This window comes from Capricornis sumatraensis, chromosome 2 (genome assembly GCF_032405125.1).
Source record: "Capricornis sumatraensis isolate serow.1 chromosome 2, serow.2, whole genome shotgun sequence".
NCBI lineage: Eukaryota > Metazoa > Chordata > Mammalia > Artiodactyla > Bovidae > Capricornis > Capricornis sumatraensis.
In genome coordinates, this window is record NC_091070.1 from 44,215,389 (window position 1) to 44,232,984 (window position 17,596).

At 40.6% G+C, this 17,596-nt stretch overlaps 1 protein-coding gene across 2 annotated transcripts in view; it reads left to right on the forward strand.

Moving 5' to 3' along the window:
- Window positions 1-17,368, forward strand: part of TMOD2 (tropomodulin 2) — a 37,030-nt gene extending 19,662 nt beyond the window's left edge. The window contains exons 6-9 of one of the 2 annotated variants that reach the window (XM_068964396.1): window positions 2,421-2,528; window positions 8,683-8,826; window positions 14,925-15,069; window positions 17,334-17,368. In XM_068964396.1, the coding sequence (XP_068820497.1) occupies window positions 2,421-2,528; window positions 8,683-8,826; window positions 14,925-15,069; window positions 17,334-17,368 (432 nt within the window). The remainder of the gene's footprint in view (window positions 1-2,420; window positions 2,529-8,682; window positions 8,827-14,924; window positions 15,070-17,333) is intronic. The other variant, XM_068964397.1, reaches the window with a different exon arrangement.
- The last annotated feature ends 228 nt before the right edge of the window (window positions 17,369-17,596 follow it).

Sequence of the window (17,596 nt, forward strand, 5' to 3'; positions counted from 1 at the left end):
AGGTAGCTGTGGCTCAGGGTCTCAGATGAGGCTGTAGTAAAGCTGTCAGCCAGAGCTGCAGTCATCTCAAGGCTTGACCAGGGCTTGGGGCTCCATTTGCAAGATGGCACACTCATGTGACTGTTGGCAGGAGGCCTCAGTTTCCTCAGCACATGGACCTCTTAATAGGGCTGCCAACATATCTTCACGTCATGACAACTTCCTTCCCCCAGAGCAAATGAACCAAGAGAAAAAGAGAGAGTAAACTGAAAGCCACAATGTCTTTTATGACCTATTCTCTGAAGTTACTTCTGCTTTGACAATGTCTTAGCACTCTCAAAGGGAGGAGAAATTGTGTTGTGTGAGAGAGAAAGAATGAGAGAAAGAGAAACACTAGCTGACACCTTTTGTGTTCCTTCTTATTAGGCCAATTTCTAGCATTTAATAATAGCAACTGATTTTTATTGACTACTAACTGGACATGGAACAACAGACTGGTTCCAAATAGGAAAAGGAGTACATCAAGGCTGTATATTGTCACCCTGCTTATTTAACTTATATGCAGAGTACATCATGAGAAATGCTGGACTGGAAGAAACACAAGCTGGAATCAAGATTGCCAGGAGAAATATCAATAACCTCAGATATGCAGATGACACCACCCTTATGGCAGAAAGTGAAGAGGAGCTAAAAAGCCTCTTGATGAAAGTGAAAGAGAAGAGTGAAAAAGTTGGCTTAAAGCTCAACATTCAGAAAATGAAGATCATGGCATCCGGTCCCATCACTTCATGGGAAATAAATGGGGAAACAGTAGAAACAGTGTCAGACTTTATTTTTTTGGGCTCCAAAATCACTGCAGATGGTGACTGCAGCCATGAAATTAAAAGACGCTTACTCCTTGGAAGAAAAGTTATGACCAACCTAGATAGTATATTCAAAAACAGAGACATTACTTTGCCAACTAAGGTCCGTCTAGTCAAGGCTATGGTTTTTCCAGTGGTCATGTATGGATGTGAGAGTTGGACTGTGAAGAAGGCTGAATACCGAAGAATTGATGCTTTTGAACTGTGGTGTTAGAGAAGACTCTTGAGAGTCCCTTGGACTGCAAGGAGATCCAACCAGTCCATTCTGAAGGAGATGAACCCTGAGATTTCTTTGGAAGGAATGATGCTAAAGCTGAAGCTCCAGTACTTCGGACACCTCATGCGAAGAGTTGACTCATTGTAAAAGACTCTGATGCTGGGAGGGATTGGGAGCAGAAGGAGAAGGGGACGACCCAGGATAAGATGGCTGGATGGCATCACAGACTCGATGGACGTGAGTCTGAGTGAACTCCGGGAGATGGTGATGGACAGGGAGGCCTGGCATGCTGCGATTCATGGGGTCGCAAAGAGTCGGACACGACTGAGCGACTGAACTGAACTGAACTAGCTATGTGCCATATACTTTGCTAAATACTTGAAATTCATTATCTCATTTAATCCTTAGTGGGACTTTAAAAGATTCAGGTGTCCCGGTCACAGAGCTGGCCTGTAGTGCTCCATGCACTCATGTTAGCCTCTAGCTGTGCCTGGTATTGCCTGCCTCTCCGGTGCTCAGTACTGTGCTAAGTGCTATGGCAGGGGGAGTAAGATTCATTCAGTCTCGAGTCTGAAGAACTTAAAATTAGGAGAAAAACACTAAGCAGATATTATAACATGATGTGGTAAGCCCCCAAATTCTGTGGAACTGCAGGTAAGGGAAGTTGATTCTGCCTAAGAGAACCAATAAACAAAGGAGGTGATGTTTCTGCTGGGTCTTGAAAGATGAGTAGGAATTAGAGCTAATTTAATTCTAGTCTGGCTAGAATATAGAGGATGAAAGAGAAAAAGAGGGAAGGGTGGTATGTGCATAATTTGGAGGGTGAACAGAAGTGATGCCGGAGTGTCACACTGTGTTAGATTCCCTTATTGGACACTAAGTGGTGCTATTGGCTCTGGATAGGTTGGTTGCTAGAGATGGACGATCAATGTCTTTTAGAGGATAAAATCTAAGGTACATCCAAGTCACCAAAATACGAAGCTTCAAATTGTGAACTTTCAAAGATGCAAACATACATGCCAGCTCCTGTATGCCAGCTGTTGTACTCTACTATTGTACTTTTCAAGGTTCTGTACCGTAAGATTAAAAATGTTTGGTTTTTGTGTTTGTTTTTATATATGCATTATTTGTGTGAAAAGCAGTATACACCTGTTACAGTATAGTATTATCTAGCTGATTGTGTTAGTTGGGTACCTAGGCTAACTTTGTTGGAGTTACGTACACTTGGGACCTGGGAATGTGCTCTCAGAACGAAACTCATGCGTAGGTCGGGGACCTGCTGTATGTAAAAGCTGTGGGTCCTGAGCTTAGGGTGAAGGTGCTATAGAAGGATTCATCAACAATCTGTGTCTTTCTCATAGAACATTCCAATTCCAACCCTGAAGGAATTTGCAAAGTCTCTGGAGACCAACACTCACGTGAAAAAGTTCAGTCTGGCTGCAACCCGCAGCAATGACCCTGTGGCAATTGTGAGTAAAATCCTTAGGAATACAGCCCTCAGATATTTAATTCAGTAGAAGCTATTTTTAATTTGTTTTATCAATTGACAATGTTCAGATCTGGTCAATTTATTTTCTGTATAATTAATAAACAAAATTAGTTATAATGAGACGATAAGAACCCACAAGTCAGGCACTTTGAATTCACTAGAATTTTGTTAACACTACACTTTTACGAAAAAGATATAAGATTAGATTAGGCATCTACCTAAATAAATATTTAGATTTTGTTCTATTCTTAGTATAAATTTTCTGAAATGTTTGCACCTGCAGTAGCATTCCATCACAATAAATGGCTATGAGACCCCTCCCCCCATGAAAGCCTACAGGAACTCAGCACATAGAAAAAATGTTAATGTATATTTCATTTTAATCTTTTAAGTGGATTCATATGTCTCAAAAATATTTTAAACAACCAAATCTTAAAACATTTTTGTTTGATATTGTTAACCAGAAGATGAAAGAAAAACAAAACGGCTATTCCTTCTATGCACCTTAGTTGATTCAGGTAAATAAGGAAACCCCTGAGCCCAAGTAAATACTACTACTGCTATTACATTAATACTACTGTTATTCCTCCTATTAATAGCTCACATTTCCTGAGCAATTAGTAACTGCCAGCTCTGATCCCTGTCCTTTGCTAGGTCATCTCACTGAATCCTCAGTACACACAAGAATGCTCAGCACTTGAAAAGTAAAAGTTTCTTGACTTGATGATGTGATTTAAAGTAACATGTCTTTTGGAAGATTTAAAATAGCATTAAAAAGAGACAGCAAGAAAGTAATGCTACCCACCACGGTGCTAGTGCAGAGTAGATGTTGAAAAACAACTACTCAAAAATACTTGTTAAATGAATGAATGGATGTGCCCTCTAACCTCTGAACAATAGGCAGTATTTCCATGATGACGACAGCAAATGTGAAGTAAGCACTCATGTAAGAGAGTGGCTACGCTACAGAACTGATGTTTTCACCAGCAATTATTACATGTCTAAATTGGTAGGTTGAAAGCAGTTTTGAATTTGAAGCCTATCATTGAAATAGAAGAAGAACAGAACTAGATCATTGGTGAGGCGAAGGTAGCAATTTAAGGGTTCTTATCTATGTATGATTTTGTGTATAATCTCTGCCCTTTACTAGATTTGTTTTCAGTTAAGCAAAAATATTCACAGTGCATTTTGTATGTGAATAACTAAAGGGATAAATAAAGAAAGGATTTGTAATTTCTGTTTAATATAATATTTACAGTAAAATGGCAGGGATGCAACTAGTTCATAGTCTACTGTCAGGACTACTAGTAAATAATCTAACTTCTCCTCCAGGTCAAATAGATAACTTGCTAAATGGACTAATACAATGTATATATCCATTACACAGCCCAATATGTTAATAATATACATTAACACATTATATCTATAATGTATTTATATTCTATATTATTATATAGAATATGATATAGCCCCAAATGTATTAATAATATATTAAGATATATATTATTATATCAAATATAATAATCTGCTTGGTATAGTTTTCAATCCAACAACTATGTATTGAATGTACGCCTTGTGACAAGCACACCATACAACTGAAAGGAATAACTGTTATCCTTTAGAGTGAAAAGAAAAGCCTCTTTCAGCCTTATGCCTGGATGGCTTCATATGGTCCAGCCCTCACCTGGCTGACCCCAGATGGTTTTCCTTTCAGCTAAGAAAAGGAAAGAACTTTCCTATAGGTTGAAGATTGGTTGATTATCCCATAAGCAGCAGAGATATTCAGACTGTGATTATGGCAGAACTGTTGAGAATTACAGATCAGCATTAAAGCAAGAGCTTGGAGACTCTTTTCTATGTAAGGTTCAGAAATAGACTCTACAAAATACTTGTGGGATTATAGTGAATATAGACAAGCTATGTGGATATGAGATGACATTATCCCCATTTTACAGATGTGGCAACTGAGGCTCAGAGTTTGAGTATCTTAACTAAGATTACCCAGCTTGTGACCAAGCCAGGAAGCAAATTTAAGTGATCTGTAATCAAATTCAGTTTACCATGTTCCAAGTACTTCCATATAATCACACCTATAGCAGAAATGTTAATGAAACTTGCCACACTAATGAATGCCAATGTAGAAAAGCCCCAAATATGTTTTTTAAAAATGCTGTTATTAATAGGGATGCCACATAAACATCAGAAGTTTAGGACAGCACTATCAAATAAAAATAAAATGAGAACCACAAATGTAAGCTACACATGAACCTTTAAATTTTCCAGTAACCACATTAAAAAAAATGGGTGGAATTAAATTTAATAATATATTTTATTTAAACCACCATATCCAAAATACCATCATTTCAAAATGTATATGTAATGAGGTCTTTTGCAGTATTTTTTCCATACTACATCTTTGAAATCCGATGTATTTTCATATTTACAGCACATCTCAGTTCATGAGGCACTTTTCAAGGCCTCCATAGCCTCCTGTGGCTACCCCTGTGAGGGTACAGGTTTGGACAGTGCAAGAAACTGCAATTTCCACACAACACTATGAAGTACAGAAAGCAAAACCTTCTCTTTAAAAATGTATTTCTATACTGTTTATACAACCTTTAAGAAATCTAGTCTTGGTTTCACTAACGTTATTATCCTCAGCACATGTAATAGATGCTCAAATATTTGCTGAACTGCAGTGAACCTGGGCCTGGAGCCCAGGGTTGTGTTTGGCTGGGTCTCTCTTCCCTGTTTTGTTCAGTATAAGAGAAGTGTTTTCTCCAGTTTAAAAGAAATTGGCAAGATGGTGGCTACTTGCCAGTAGGTCCTGCAAGTTTTTTTATAAAGGCCTAATTGCTCTGACATTTTGTTATTCTAATAGCAGAAGTAAATCTCAAAGCTTGGAGAATCCATAAGGAAAGGCCTGATGCATTCCTTTTTGGGGCTCTAATTAAAATGTGTACATTTAATTCTAATTAAAGACCTTGCACTGAATAAATGCACTTCAATTTACATGGTGTATACTAACATCAGTGCAAACCCTTGAGCTTTCCTTGTAGTTCAAACAAGTGCTTGACTAATACACAGAATTATTCTTCTAGTCCAGTGGTTCTCAACTCAGGGTTATTCTGCCCTCCAGGGAACATTTGGCAGTGTCTGGAGATATTTTTGGTTGTCATGACTGGGAGGGTACTGTTGACATTTTGTGGGTCTCAGAGGCTGCTAAACCTCCCACAAGACACAGGATACCTCCCACAACAAAGAATTCTCCAGCCTCAGATGTCGATAGTCTCGAGGTTGGAAAACCTGTTCTTGTCCCAAGTTGAAATCCCTCTTCTCTTCCTTCTTCTTGTCCTTTCTGCCATAAAAACAAGAGTTCAGAAGTTCCTTGTTCTACTCCCGAGAGCAATCACTGTTAGCAGTTTGTTTTTCATTCCTTTCATTGTTGTCTATATGATTTCAATTAAAGTGATTTTGAATCCTGGCTGAACATTAGTCACTGAACAGCTTTTAAAAAATACAATCATAAATCAACTACAATAATAAAAAACAAAACAAACAAAGTAGCTGTCTAGGCCACAGTCTGAGATTCTGATTTAATTCATCTGGTGGGGCCCAAGCATTGGTATATTTTTTAAAGCGTCCAGGTCATTCTAGTATACAACCAGGTATTTCTACCTAATACACATGCACTTTTATTTTTGATTTATTATCTCAGAGGGTTTTTGATTCTCCATTAGGAAAGATTGGGCAACTCTGTACTCTCTCTTCTTTCTACTTCATCTTCCTTTTCTAGCTCTAACTTGTAGTTATTCTATTGTTTCACACATTGGAGCTTTATACATTTTATCTCATTATATTCAGTTAGGTGTATAGATTGACACCAAAAAGATTAGAACTTATCTCCAGCATTTACAATTATCTGGCTGTATAAATATATTAAAGCCTGTGTTCTATGGGCCTTAAAGTCTAGTGACTAATGGCAGTCTGATTCTTGTTTCTTTGTGAATAGATTACAGTGTTTTTTCTTTCTCTATTTTCTTTCTTTCTTTTTCTTTTGTGGGGCAAGGTGGAGAGAGTTGATAACATTTCGAAGTTTTACATATTTCTGTTCTCTGAATATTCTGTGTTCCCTGCATAGCATGCTGGCCTGTTTCGTGAACTCAACTTTTCTCCTGGTGTTGGTTTTCCTATTAGGTCTAGCAGTCATTGTTTGCCTGTTCATAGTTCCAAATAGAGAACAAAATTGATTTGTGTAAACTGGGACTATTTCCTCTGCAGTTATGTAGATCTGGTTCACCAAAAGACCTATCCCTTAAAAGGGAAGCCCGTTTATATTTCTCCATTTGTTACCATCTGGCAGGCCATACATTTTATTTAGTAATTACTGACTCTGCCTCTCCTGCTGAAATATAAGCTCCCTAAAACAGGGATTTTGTTTTCTCTACAGCTAGCACAAAGCAGAAGCCTGACACATAATCTTTTCTAAGTGAATGAGTGAATAAATGAATGAATGAGTGAGTGCTTTTGTAAGCAGGCAGATGAGTTGATGAGCAGCCTTCTCTGTAGTGTGTGTATGAGAAGCTAGCAGGCAACCGGGGAATCCTCAGCAACTGCTCTAGTTGGGAGGGCTTCCCTCTGGGAGGGACACGGTCCAGTGTATTTCCATCCTGGGCATTGCCGCCTCTCCTGTCTCTTCTCCCACTCTGTATCTGGTGGAAGAGCTGGGGGTGCCTCCATTTCTGCACTTCTTCACTCTCGGGACCCAGCACCCTCACCGAGCCTCTTCCTGGGAGATTTCTCACTGATGGCTGTGCAGGCAGTTGCTCTTTTTCAGGGAAGCCTCAGGAAGAGCTGGTGTGCTCTCCACCTGCTTTCGCTGATCCACCTGTTCCTAAGGCAGCTTTGTAGTGAGACACCCTAATTGGGGCTTCCCAGGTGGCACAGAACCCACTTGCCAGTGCAGGAGACTTAAGAGGCGTGGGTTTGATCCCTGAATTGGGAAGATCCCCTGGAGGAGGGCATGGCAGCCCTCTCCAGTATCCTTGCCTGGAGAATTCCATGGACAGAGGCATTTGGAGGGCTACAATCCATAGGGCTGCAAAGAGCTGGACACGACTGAGACAGCCGCACACACACGCACACCGCTGGGCCTTACCTCGGGCATCTCAGGCAGTTCTGTGGTCATTTCTCCACCAACCTTTCTGTTTTCTGTATTTTAGCAACTCTTCAAGATACTGGCCCTCTGTTTTTGTCTTCTTGCTCTGTAGGAGTTCCAGCCCCTTAAAAATTATACCTTTTCTTTATGACAGCAGGAAGCTTTGGGAATAAAGGGAACAGACAGGTGTATGTGTGCCATCTATTGTCTTAATCTGGGAGTCTTTAGTGCCGCTCTGAGTGGTGGTTTTGTTCCAAAAGTTACCTTTGAAAAATCCTGATTTACAGATGACCTGCAATAATATGACTAAATTAGTAGTGCCCAAATGCTAGTCAATGATAAACATCTTTATCCATTTGTAGTAAAAGGAGAAAAATGAAATAATTCTGAGATTAATCCTTTCTACGTTTTTTTTCCTAATGTTAAAATGCCTTTTCTCAAAAAAATTAACAATGATAACAGATGGTTGTGGGTTTTTTAATGTCCTTACCTAATAAAACAAAGTTGTTAATTCTATGTCAGTGTCTTTTTAGGGGGGCTTCCTTAGTGACTCAGTGGTAAAGAACTTGCCTGCCAATGCAGGAGACTCAGGTTCGATCCCTGGGTTGGGAAGCTCCCCTGGAGAAGGAAATGGCCACCCAGTCCAGTATTCTTGCCTGGAAAATCCCATGGACAGAGGAACATGGAGGGCTGCAGTCTATGGGGTCGAAAATAGTTGGACACAACTTAGCAACTAAACAACAACAATCTTTGTTTTTTTTTAATTTTGCAAGTATGTGGAATTTATAAGTCTGAGCTGCTGAACTGAACTATTTTATTGCACTTTAAAATTATTATCTTTGTTACTTGAAGGTGAAGGTATGATTTAACTAAGCTTTTCTTTAAGTACTGTAAAAAAATATTTAATATGGTAGTGAGAAGTTTGGTAAATAAATCTTTAGAAACCCTAATGGTTATTTCATTTTCATATCATAAGGCCTTTGCAGATATGCTAAAAGTAAACAAGACCTTGAAAAGTCTAAACATAGAATCCAATTTCATCACTGGTGCTGGGATCCTGGCCCTTGTAGAAGCACTAAAGGAAAATGACACATTGACTGAGATCAAGATCGACAACCAGGTGAGTTAACTCACAGGGTACATGTGAAAGGGAGGGGTACCATAACGGAGGGAGTTAAAAGACAAAGTTCCGTGAAAAAGTTTAATTTGATATTCTGGCTTCCTGGTAATTAGGACAGCTTCTGGCCTGTGGAGGATGAGTGGGAGAACGTTTTAATAATTAAACAATGTCTAGAGGGGCAGCCTGAGACGGAAAGAGGCAGCCCTCCCCCAGCCCTGGGCTGGTCAGGCACCAGAGGAAAAAGAGAGGAGACCGGCAGAGGTGTTGACAGCAGCTTTGTTCGGCCTTCATCATCCTTGCCTGTTAGTAGGAACCTTGGCGCAGTCCTACCCCAGTCTTGCTGTTGCCTCTTACTGGGACTATGGAAAAAAGCAGAGTGGCCACACCCAGAAATAGCCTCCCTCCCAGGCAGCAACCCCAGGCTCCTACTGTCTGGTGCTGACCATAGAGCCTATTTAAAGGAGTTGGGATTCTAGCAGATGGTCTGGTTTAGAGTGACAGGCCTCACCCACAGTGTGATCACAATCTCAGCTCTGCTGCAGCACTTCTTGGGGTCCCAGCAGCCAAAGCAAGCTGCTTTTCCCTGGAGACACCCTCTCCTGTACACTCTTTTCCCAGCCTCAGCCTACAGAGTCGCTGGAGTTGCTCTACCGGCTTCAGCTGGCTCCTGCCTGCAAGCAGCAAGTCTCCATTCTCAGCATGATGTCGTGCCCTGTCCCTTTGGCTGCAGAGACGTGTCTGCCATGGGATTCAGGAAATCTGAAAGGTCTACACACAGTATAGTTGGAATAAAGAACCCTGGAATGGACCAAAAAGAGCGAACAAGGAGACTAGTGCTTCAAGCATCCTCTCTGTGGGGTGATGGGAAGGGCAGTGGGGGGAGCGTCCCCTGCATGTCTGGGAAAATCCCTGGTCTAGACCCCACCTGAAACTGTCACCTAAGCCTGGAAAGCCACGGCAGACCCATGAATAGCTCTTCTCTCCTTTATTTGGCTCCAGGACACATGGGTTGTTTCAGTGTTATATGAGTACATCCCAAATATTTCTTGAAACATACTTGTACTAAAAATTATTCATTGTCTGGTTGAAATTCAAATTTAATTTGAATTAATTAATTAGAGGTAGGTTAATCTATTCCTAGACTCCTCCTGAGGCTTGTTGCCAGGGGAGCAGGGGAGCCCCACCAGGAGACAGGCACCCTTTCAGTCTCACCCTCCCCAGAGGGCTGCATCATCAAAACAGCTTTCCCATGCAGAGATGTGGAGTGAGTCCTCAGGAATGTGCACATGTGGCCGTACCCTCTCAGGAAGCTCACTCCTTGTATCCTGATATGTGTCCAGCTGCTAGGCAATTAAGAGGGAAGCATGAAGGAGGGGAGAGTGGGAAGACAAGCTAGAGGGAAATAGGAAGGGAGTAAAAAGGAGCTATGGTTCAGGGATGTATACCAAATAGACTAGTGTCAGGAAGAAGTAAAGAGGACTCCAGGTAAATGTTTCCAGGAGAGCTAAGACAGAAGTGGATACCTTGTTCCAAAGCAGGTTTAACTTTCTGTGTTGGTTTAGGCCATTGTGAAACCCCTCATCTGAAATAATGTCCCAGATACTGTTTCTAGTTCCTCTTAAGATATTTAATACTACTTAGTTAGGGTTGCCAGATAAAATATAGTTAAATTGGAATTTCAGATAAACAATGAAGAGTTTTTAATACAAGTGTGTCCTATGAAATATTTGGGATGTACTCATACTGAAAAATTGTTATTTTATGAAATTCAAATTTAACCACGTGTCCTATATTTTTATTTGCTAAATCTAGAAACTTTATACCTAGTAAATGTGCTGAAATCCTGAAAATTTAGAATAGAGTACCTTTTAAGAATGCATGTGGGGGCTTCCCTGGTGGCTCAGTGGTAAAGAATCCTCCTGACAATGCAGGAGACATGGGTTCGATCCCTAGTCCAAGAAGAGCCCACTTGCCACGGAAAAACTAAGCCCATGTGCCACAGCTACTGACCCTGTGCTCTGGAGCCCGCAAGCCACAACTGCTGAGGCCATGTGCCAGAGCTGCTGAAGCCTGCACACTCTAGAGACACTCCAGAGTGCTCCACAAGAGAAGCCACTGCAATGAGAAGCCTGTGCACCGCAATAGAGAATAGCCCCTCTCTACTCACCACAACTAGAGAAAACCCCACATCAACCAAGACCCAGCACAGCCAGAATAAATAAATACATAAAAGGTTTTTTTAAAAATGCATGTGACGAAGACCCTGAAATACAATGTCCAAACTTGCACTGAAGCATCAACCTCCTCTTCCTCCTTGGTCAGCTCGGAAGGGATTTGTGTCCTTTTTCAACTTTCATTCCCTAATTTGCCTCTGAAATGGCTTCTCTTCACTTGTGACAAGAGGATTAAGTTCTAGAGCAGCTGGAAAAATTATTTGCTTTATTCCCAGAAGGAGGAAATTCAGAGTCAAAACCTGTCGTCCATCCAAATTTTGTTGTTGACTCATAGACTGTTAGAAGCAGACCTCAGTTTCCTTATCTGTATAATGAAGGGTCTGAAATAAAATCATCTCTAAGATAGTGTCTCAGGCAGGAGCAGCAGCTGAGACCAATTTAGCACCATTGCAGCAGGCAGCTGCACCAAAGCTAAGGCCTGCAGAGAATCCTGCACTGGGCTGGCTGCCGTGGCTAGGCTCCAGGTAAACAAGCTGTGATTGAATCAGGTGCCCCTGTGAGAAGAACAATCAGTGATGTGTATTGGTGTAACAGATGGGTAACTGCTGAATAAATCTGCGTAGAACAAAGTGGTCACTTCAAAAAAGATGATCTGAAGAACCATATGCTTAAATTTTGTTTCTTTTCCTTTGTATTTAGTGGCTTAAAAAAAGAGAAATATATCCAAATTATAAGAAGTTTTGGTGCCCATTTATTGCCCTAGGTTTGTATAACACAAAACATCTCAAAAAAGAAAAAAAAAAAACACTCAGGCTAAGAAAGATGCTCTATGGTGTATCACTTCCTCACCTTCTTTTATGTGCCCTTTTCCCAATATAATTGTCTTGAGATCTTATGTCCTTTATATCCACCTTCGCATACCCAACCTGTGTGTTACCCAAATCTAGGTCTCCAGATGCCTAAGCTTTGTGAAAGGAAATAGAGGGACTTTATGTCACCCTCCTTGGTCAGCTACCTCCACCCTTAGCACCTGTGGCACACCCCGGGGACGTAAGTTGTAACTACGGCAGCCCTGACCTTAGCTCAGGTCTCAACTCCTGGTCCAGTCCTGCTTTTCCAAAGTGTGGGTTTCCCTGGTGGCTCAGATGGTAAATAATCCATCTGTGTAATGCGGGAGACCTGGGTCTTCGATCCCTGGGTTGGGAAGATCCCCTGGAGGAGGGCATGGCAACCAGCTCCAGTATTCTTGCCCAGAGAATCCCATGGACAGAGGAGCCTGGCGGTCATGGGGTCGTGTCATGAGCTAAAGTTGCTCATGAAGCGTTGAGGTCAGTATCTCTAACATTTTTGCTGCCTCTCCCTCCCATAACCATACATTGCTGAGCACACTAATCTCTATGCTGTGGATATCCAGAATTGTTATTGTCTGACTGGAAATATCACATTTTGTTCTTTTCTTGAGGAAAAACTCGTTTGACAGGTTGCTGGATGAAAAGAAAGAAGAGGAGCAGAGTTAAGCCTTAGAACTTGCCTAGGACATAAAAATTCCTTCACTAACTTTTCTTCCTCATGTACTCAGTACTTAAATTTTCCAAACTTAAAAGGTATATGTATTAAAATATATGTTTCAATATATGTATTATATTTTAAAGTATTATAATAATATATAATTTAATATATTTAACTGATATGTAATTTAATATATTTAATCAAAATTACATGAGTCAGGCACAGACATAGACTTGGCAGAACTATAAGGTCCAGAAACACAGCCTAGTACACCTGAGAATTTTGCAGCAAGGTAGCATTTTAACTCAGTGGGGGAACAAATGAAGTAAAAGATGGTGGGACTACTCACTTGCACTTTAAAAAAATTTCATTGGCGTATAGTTTATTTACAACATGACTCTCTCCAGCATTTTGGAACAAAATGACATTGCGGGTATATCTTAATTTTTCTACTAAAATTCATTCCAGGTAAAATGAAGATTTAAATATTAAAATATATGAAGTCATAAAACAAATGAAAGAAACCAGAAGTGGAGAGGTTTCCTGAGCATGATATAGAATCTAAGAGACACAAATTTGACGATATGAAAATGAAAAATGGTCCTGTATAATAATCAAAAGGAAAGTCAAAAGACAAACTGAGCAAAATTTTTTCATCATTTTTGACAAAAAGCTAATTTCCTAATGTATAAATTTTAAAAACAGGAACCACAAGCTGGTAGAAAAGTATACAAATGACAGGTTCAGGTTGGTAGTTTCCAAAGAAATACAAATGCATAAGAAAATTAATTGTTCTTAGTCGTAATTTGAGAAGTATAAGTTAAAGCAATTAAATATAAGTGAAATACATTTTTACCCCTTGGATTGAAAAAGATGAAAAAGATTCGTAATATCCCATGTTGGCTAGAGTAGGGAAAACTAACTTTCTGATTCTATCAGCAGGAGTACAAATTGTCATAACCTTTGAGGGTAAGTCAATCATTTATCAAAATCTGGAAAACCTTCCTCTTGGAGCCAACTATCGTGTACCCTACAGGCACACTGGCAGAAATGCCCCAGGACATATTGGTACTTTGTGTGCAAGGGAAGTTCACCACAGCCTTGTTTGGAACTGTAGGAATGGAAAGCAGTGTAACAGTCAGTAGGATGTAGCTAAATCAAACATGATCACTTACTACAATGGAATGCTATGCAGTTGTTCACAAGGATGAGGGAAACATATATTTACCTACATGAAATGATGTTCTTAATGTTAAATGAAAAATAAAAAACCCTAGAATAATATGCTGAAAGTGAAAGTCGCTCAGTTGAGTCTGACTCTTTGTGGGTCACCTGCCAGGTTCCTCTGTCCATGGAATTCTCTAGGCCAGAATACTGGAGTGGGTAGCCATTCAGCCATTCCATTCTCCAGGGGATCTTCTCAACCCAGGGACTGAACCCAGGTCTCCCACATTGAAGGCGGATTCTTTACCATCTGAGCCACCAGGGAAACCCAGAATAATATTCTAGTGTAATCCATTTATGTGAAGAAAACATAGACATTACATGTGATTACATGGACATGAATGCACAGAAAATATTTCAAAAACTACATGCCAAACTGACTTTCTTCATGGGAAATGGGAGTCTGGAGGAAGGGAGCTTTTTATTTTATATACTTTTTTGTCTTGTCTTTGTAGTTTTTAAAATTAATGATAAAGTATGGAAAAAATGTACTATGTTCCTTAAATTTATCTGTGTATTCCTATATTTACATGCCCCTATTTTTAACCCTATTTTTAAAATTATTGTCCTATTTCTCAAAAAAAACAAGCAAAAAAAGCAAAAATACTCTTTCCGCCACTTAAAAAAACAGAGTTTTCTGTAACTCAATAACCCATTTAGTGTTTGATAATTCACCTGGCCATGGTTCAAACCACACTAATAAAACCTCTTGAGGATCTTCCAGTGAGACTCTGTTCTGAGAGAATGGCCGCCCATCTAGTTGATGATCTTCAGATACCTTTGGATAGAGATCCCAGAATAGAAGATTTTGTAACTGGATTGATTGCTATAAGACTGTGTCACTATAAAAAAAAAAAAATCCTTTGTTTAAACAACAGATACTGGGGTAAAGTGGAAACACCACGTGTTAGTTTTGCTTTAATTTTATATCTGGAATTGTCATTTCCTTCATAAATAATTTGCCTAGTCTTTTCAATTTAACATGCCAGCAGATTCAGCTGCCTCTTGGATTTTCCTTTTAAACAAGGAACAGGTGTATGAGAGAAAATATCTCAAGTGACTGTTTCAAATTGAGACTTTTGCCTTTTTGTCCAACAAATAGCTGTACATCTTTCCGTGCATCGTTAGTGTGAGTAACTATTCCCTCTTCTTTCTTGACCATCCTCTGTTTGTGTCCACATCTGCAATCAGAGACAGCAGTTGGGAACAGCTGTGGAGATGGAAATTGCCCAGATGCTGGAGGAGAATTCCAGGATCCTCAAGTTTGGATATCAGTTTACCAAGCAAGGACCACGAACAAGAGTGGCAGCTGCCATCACAAAGAATAATGACCTGGGTAATGCAGGCATAATATGTGCTGTTAGTAATTACAAGAGCGGGATGACCATTCATTTCTGCACTTCAGATATAACATCTCACAGATACCCATTCCACTGGGCTTTGGTGTCAGCCCTTCATCAGAAGTATATTATTACATGGTCATAGGACTCCACATTATCTCTACAGAGTTTACATTTTATCATGGGATTCTTTCAAGAGAAATATTTTTTCCCAAGCAGCCTTTGATTTTTACTTGGTTTCCTTTGTGTATTTATTTCTCCTTTACTTACTTCTTATGCGTAATCACCCTCTGTTGTTAATCTACACCGGAAAGTGGACACAGTGACATGGAAATTCCCAGTTTACTTATGTTTGACTCCTAACTGTGTTTTTGTACTTGGGTTTAAGTATGGTTATGTCTGATACCTTGGTGATTTACATGTGAAATGACCTAATAGAGCTATGTTTTTTAATGGTTAAACTCAAAAGTAGCTTTTTCAGTTAGTCCCTCTTTCATCTTTCCTGCTACCCACTCTTTTGTGACTTATGTTAGAAAGAGGTGGGGAATGTCCTGGTCAACCACAGTGAAAAGAATGGCACTGATTGGGAAGGCTTGATCTGGGGACATCCTAGCCACCTGAAACAGTGTGGAAAAAGACCATCCAGGTACCAGCAGTCCACTTGGCAATTAGCCTGCCAATAACAGGCTTCAGTCCTCAATAGAGGTACGGGGACATAATGCCAGGCCTTAGAGAAACTGGACAAGGTGTCCCACCAAGTACATTGCTGACCTTGGGGAGGGTTCAGATGGTAGACAAAATGGAAGCCAAGGGTTAGAACTGTAAGAAGGCAGGTGAACGTGAGTGTGCAGTTCCCTGCCCACACGTGCTTACCCACACCCCTGAAGCCCAGCCAAGGTGCACTGAATGGCACCCAGAGAGTGGCTGGGCATATCGCAGTGCTTGCCTCCAAGGTGCAAGGGTGGGGCGCAGTGGGCAGCAAACGGGAATGATTAGCGCAGCAGTCAGAAGATACCTGGGAAAACACGTAGGTCCTCATCTGAACGAAGAGAAACGGGCAAAACTGGAGGTTTAGAGTAAATGGAGAGGTGATCCTGAGCCCAAGAGCAGCAGTCATGGGAATAGCTTTTGTCAGATTTTCTGCATCTGAGGCAGGAGCAGTCTGGGTTATGTAAAGTGAGGAGATGAGATAGGGCACGGGCCAGGGCACTTTTTTTTTTTTTTTGCCAAATCCAGAAAGATTAGAGCAGTCCTCTTCCTGTCCACCAGAGGAGCCTGCAGGTAGGGATGTGAAAGGGGGAAGAAGGTTGTACAAGTTGGGAAAGGCAGTCAGGCTAGCTCCTTTGTTACCAAGTACCAGATTACAGGGGGCTTCCCAGGTGGCTCAGTGGGTCAAGAATCTGCCTATGACACAGGAGATGTGGGTTCAATCCCTGGATTGAAAAGATCCCCTGGAGGAAGGCATGGCAATCCAATCCAATATTCTTGCCTGGAGAAACCCATGGACAGAGGAAACTGGAGGAACCTGGCGGGCTACAGTCCATAGAGTCGCAAAGAGGCTGAAGCGACTTGAGCACTCACGCACTCACACCGGATTAAATGAACCTTAATCTCTGAGTTTGCTAGACACCTGAATAACACCTTCCTTGTTGTTGTTGTTTTGCTCAGTTGTGTCCGACTCTTTGCGACCCCATGGACTGTAGCCTGCCAGGCTCCTCTGTCCATGGAATTCTCCAGGCAAGAATATTGGAGTGGGTAGCCATCCCCTTCTTCAGCACACCTTCCTTGGAGGTTGCTATTTTGAAGTTTCCATTTAAAACAGGTTTAGAAACTTTAAACTTCTGTTTGCAGCTCCTCCTGGTCTTCAACTCAAAATCAGAATTGTAACATCCTAGGGAATTAGTTTTAGCCAGTTGGTGACTGAGTTACACAGAAGCTGAGAAGATTCGCTGTGGATAAACATGAGAGGTTCACTGTCTTGTGGGTATCTTTCAGATTTCTACTCCGTTGAAATTGGAAAGCTCTAAGATTCACGTTCCCAACTATCAGACATAGCTTTATTTAAATGTAAATTCCACAAAGCACTGGGCTATTCTATCATTTCCATGTGTTGCCATGGATAATTATTGAAATTTTTGATAACTGTCCTCAAGCGTGTGGGATTGCTGTTCTGTGTGATTATTGTTGTTTTTCTGAAATTTAAGGAATATTCCCTCTCCTTCATTTTGTCTTTTCAAACCTTTTTCTCTTTCTCATCTAGTTCGCAAAAAGCGAGTTGAAGGAGACCGAAGGTAAACGTCCACAAAAAGAGGCGAAGTTTCCCCACGGCAGCAATTGAAAAACAGAAGCTCTTTTCCTTCTTCACTGGGACCATTTTATCAAAGGTTGTTCATTTCCATTAACCAAGCAACTAATAATTTAGCTGTTATTCTTTTTTAGTGCTACATATTTGTCTTGGATTTTTTTAACGTATGCAACTGCTTTATTTGTCCCTGGACACCTCTGGCGACTTGCACCAATGGA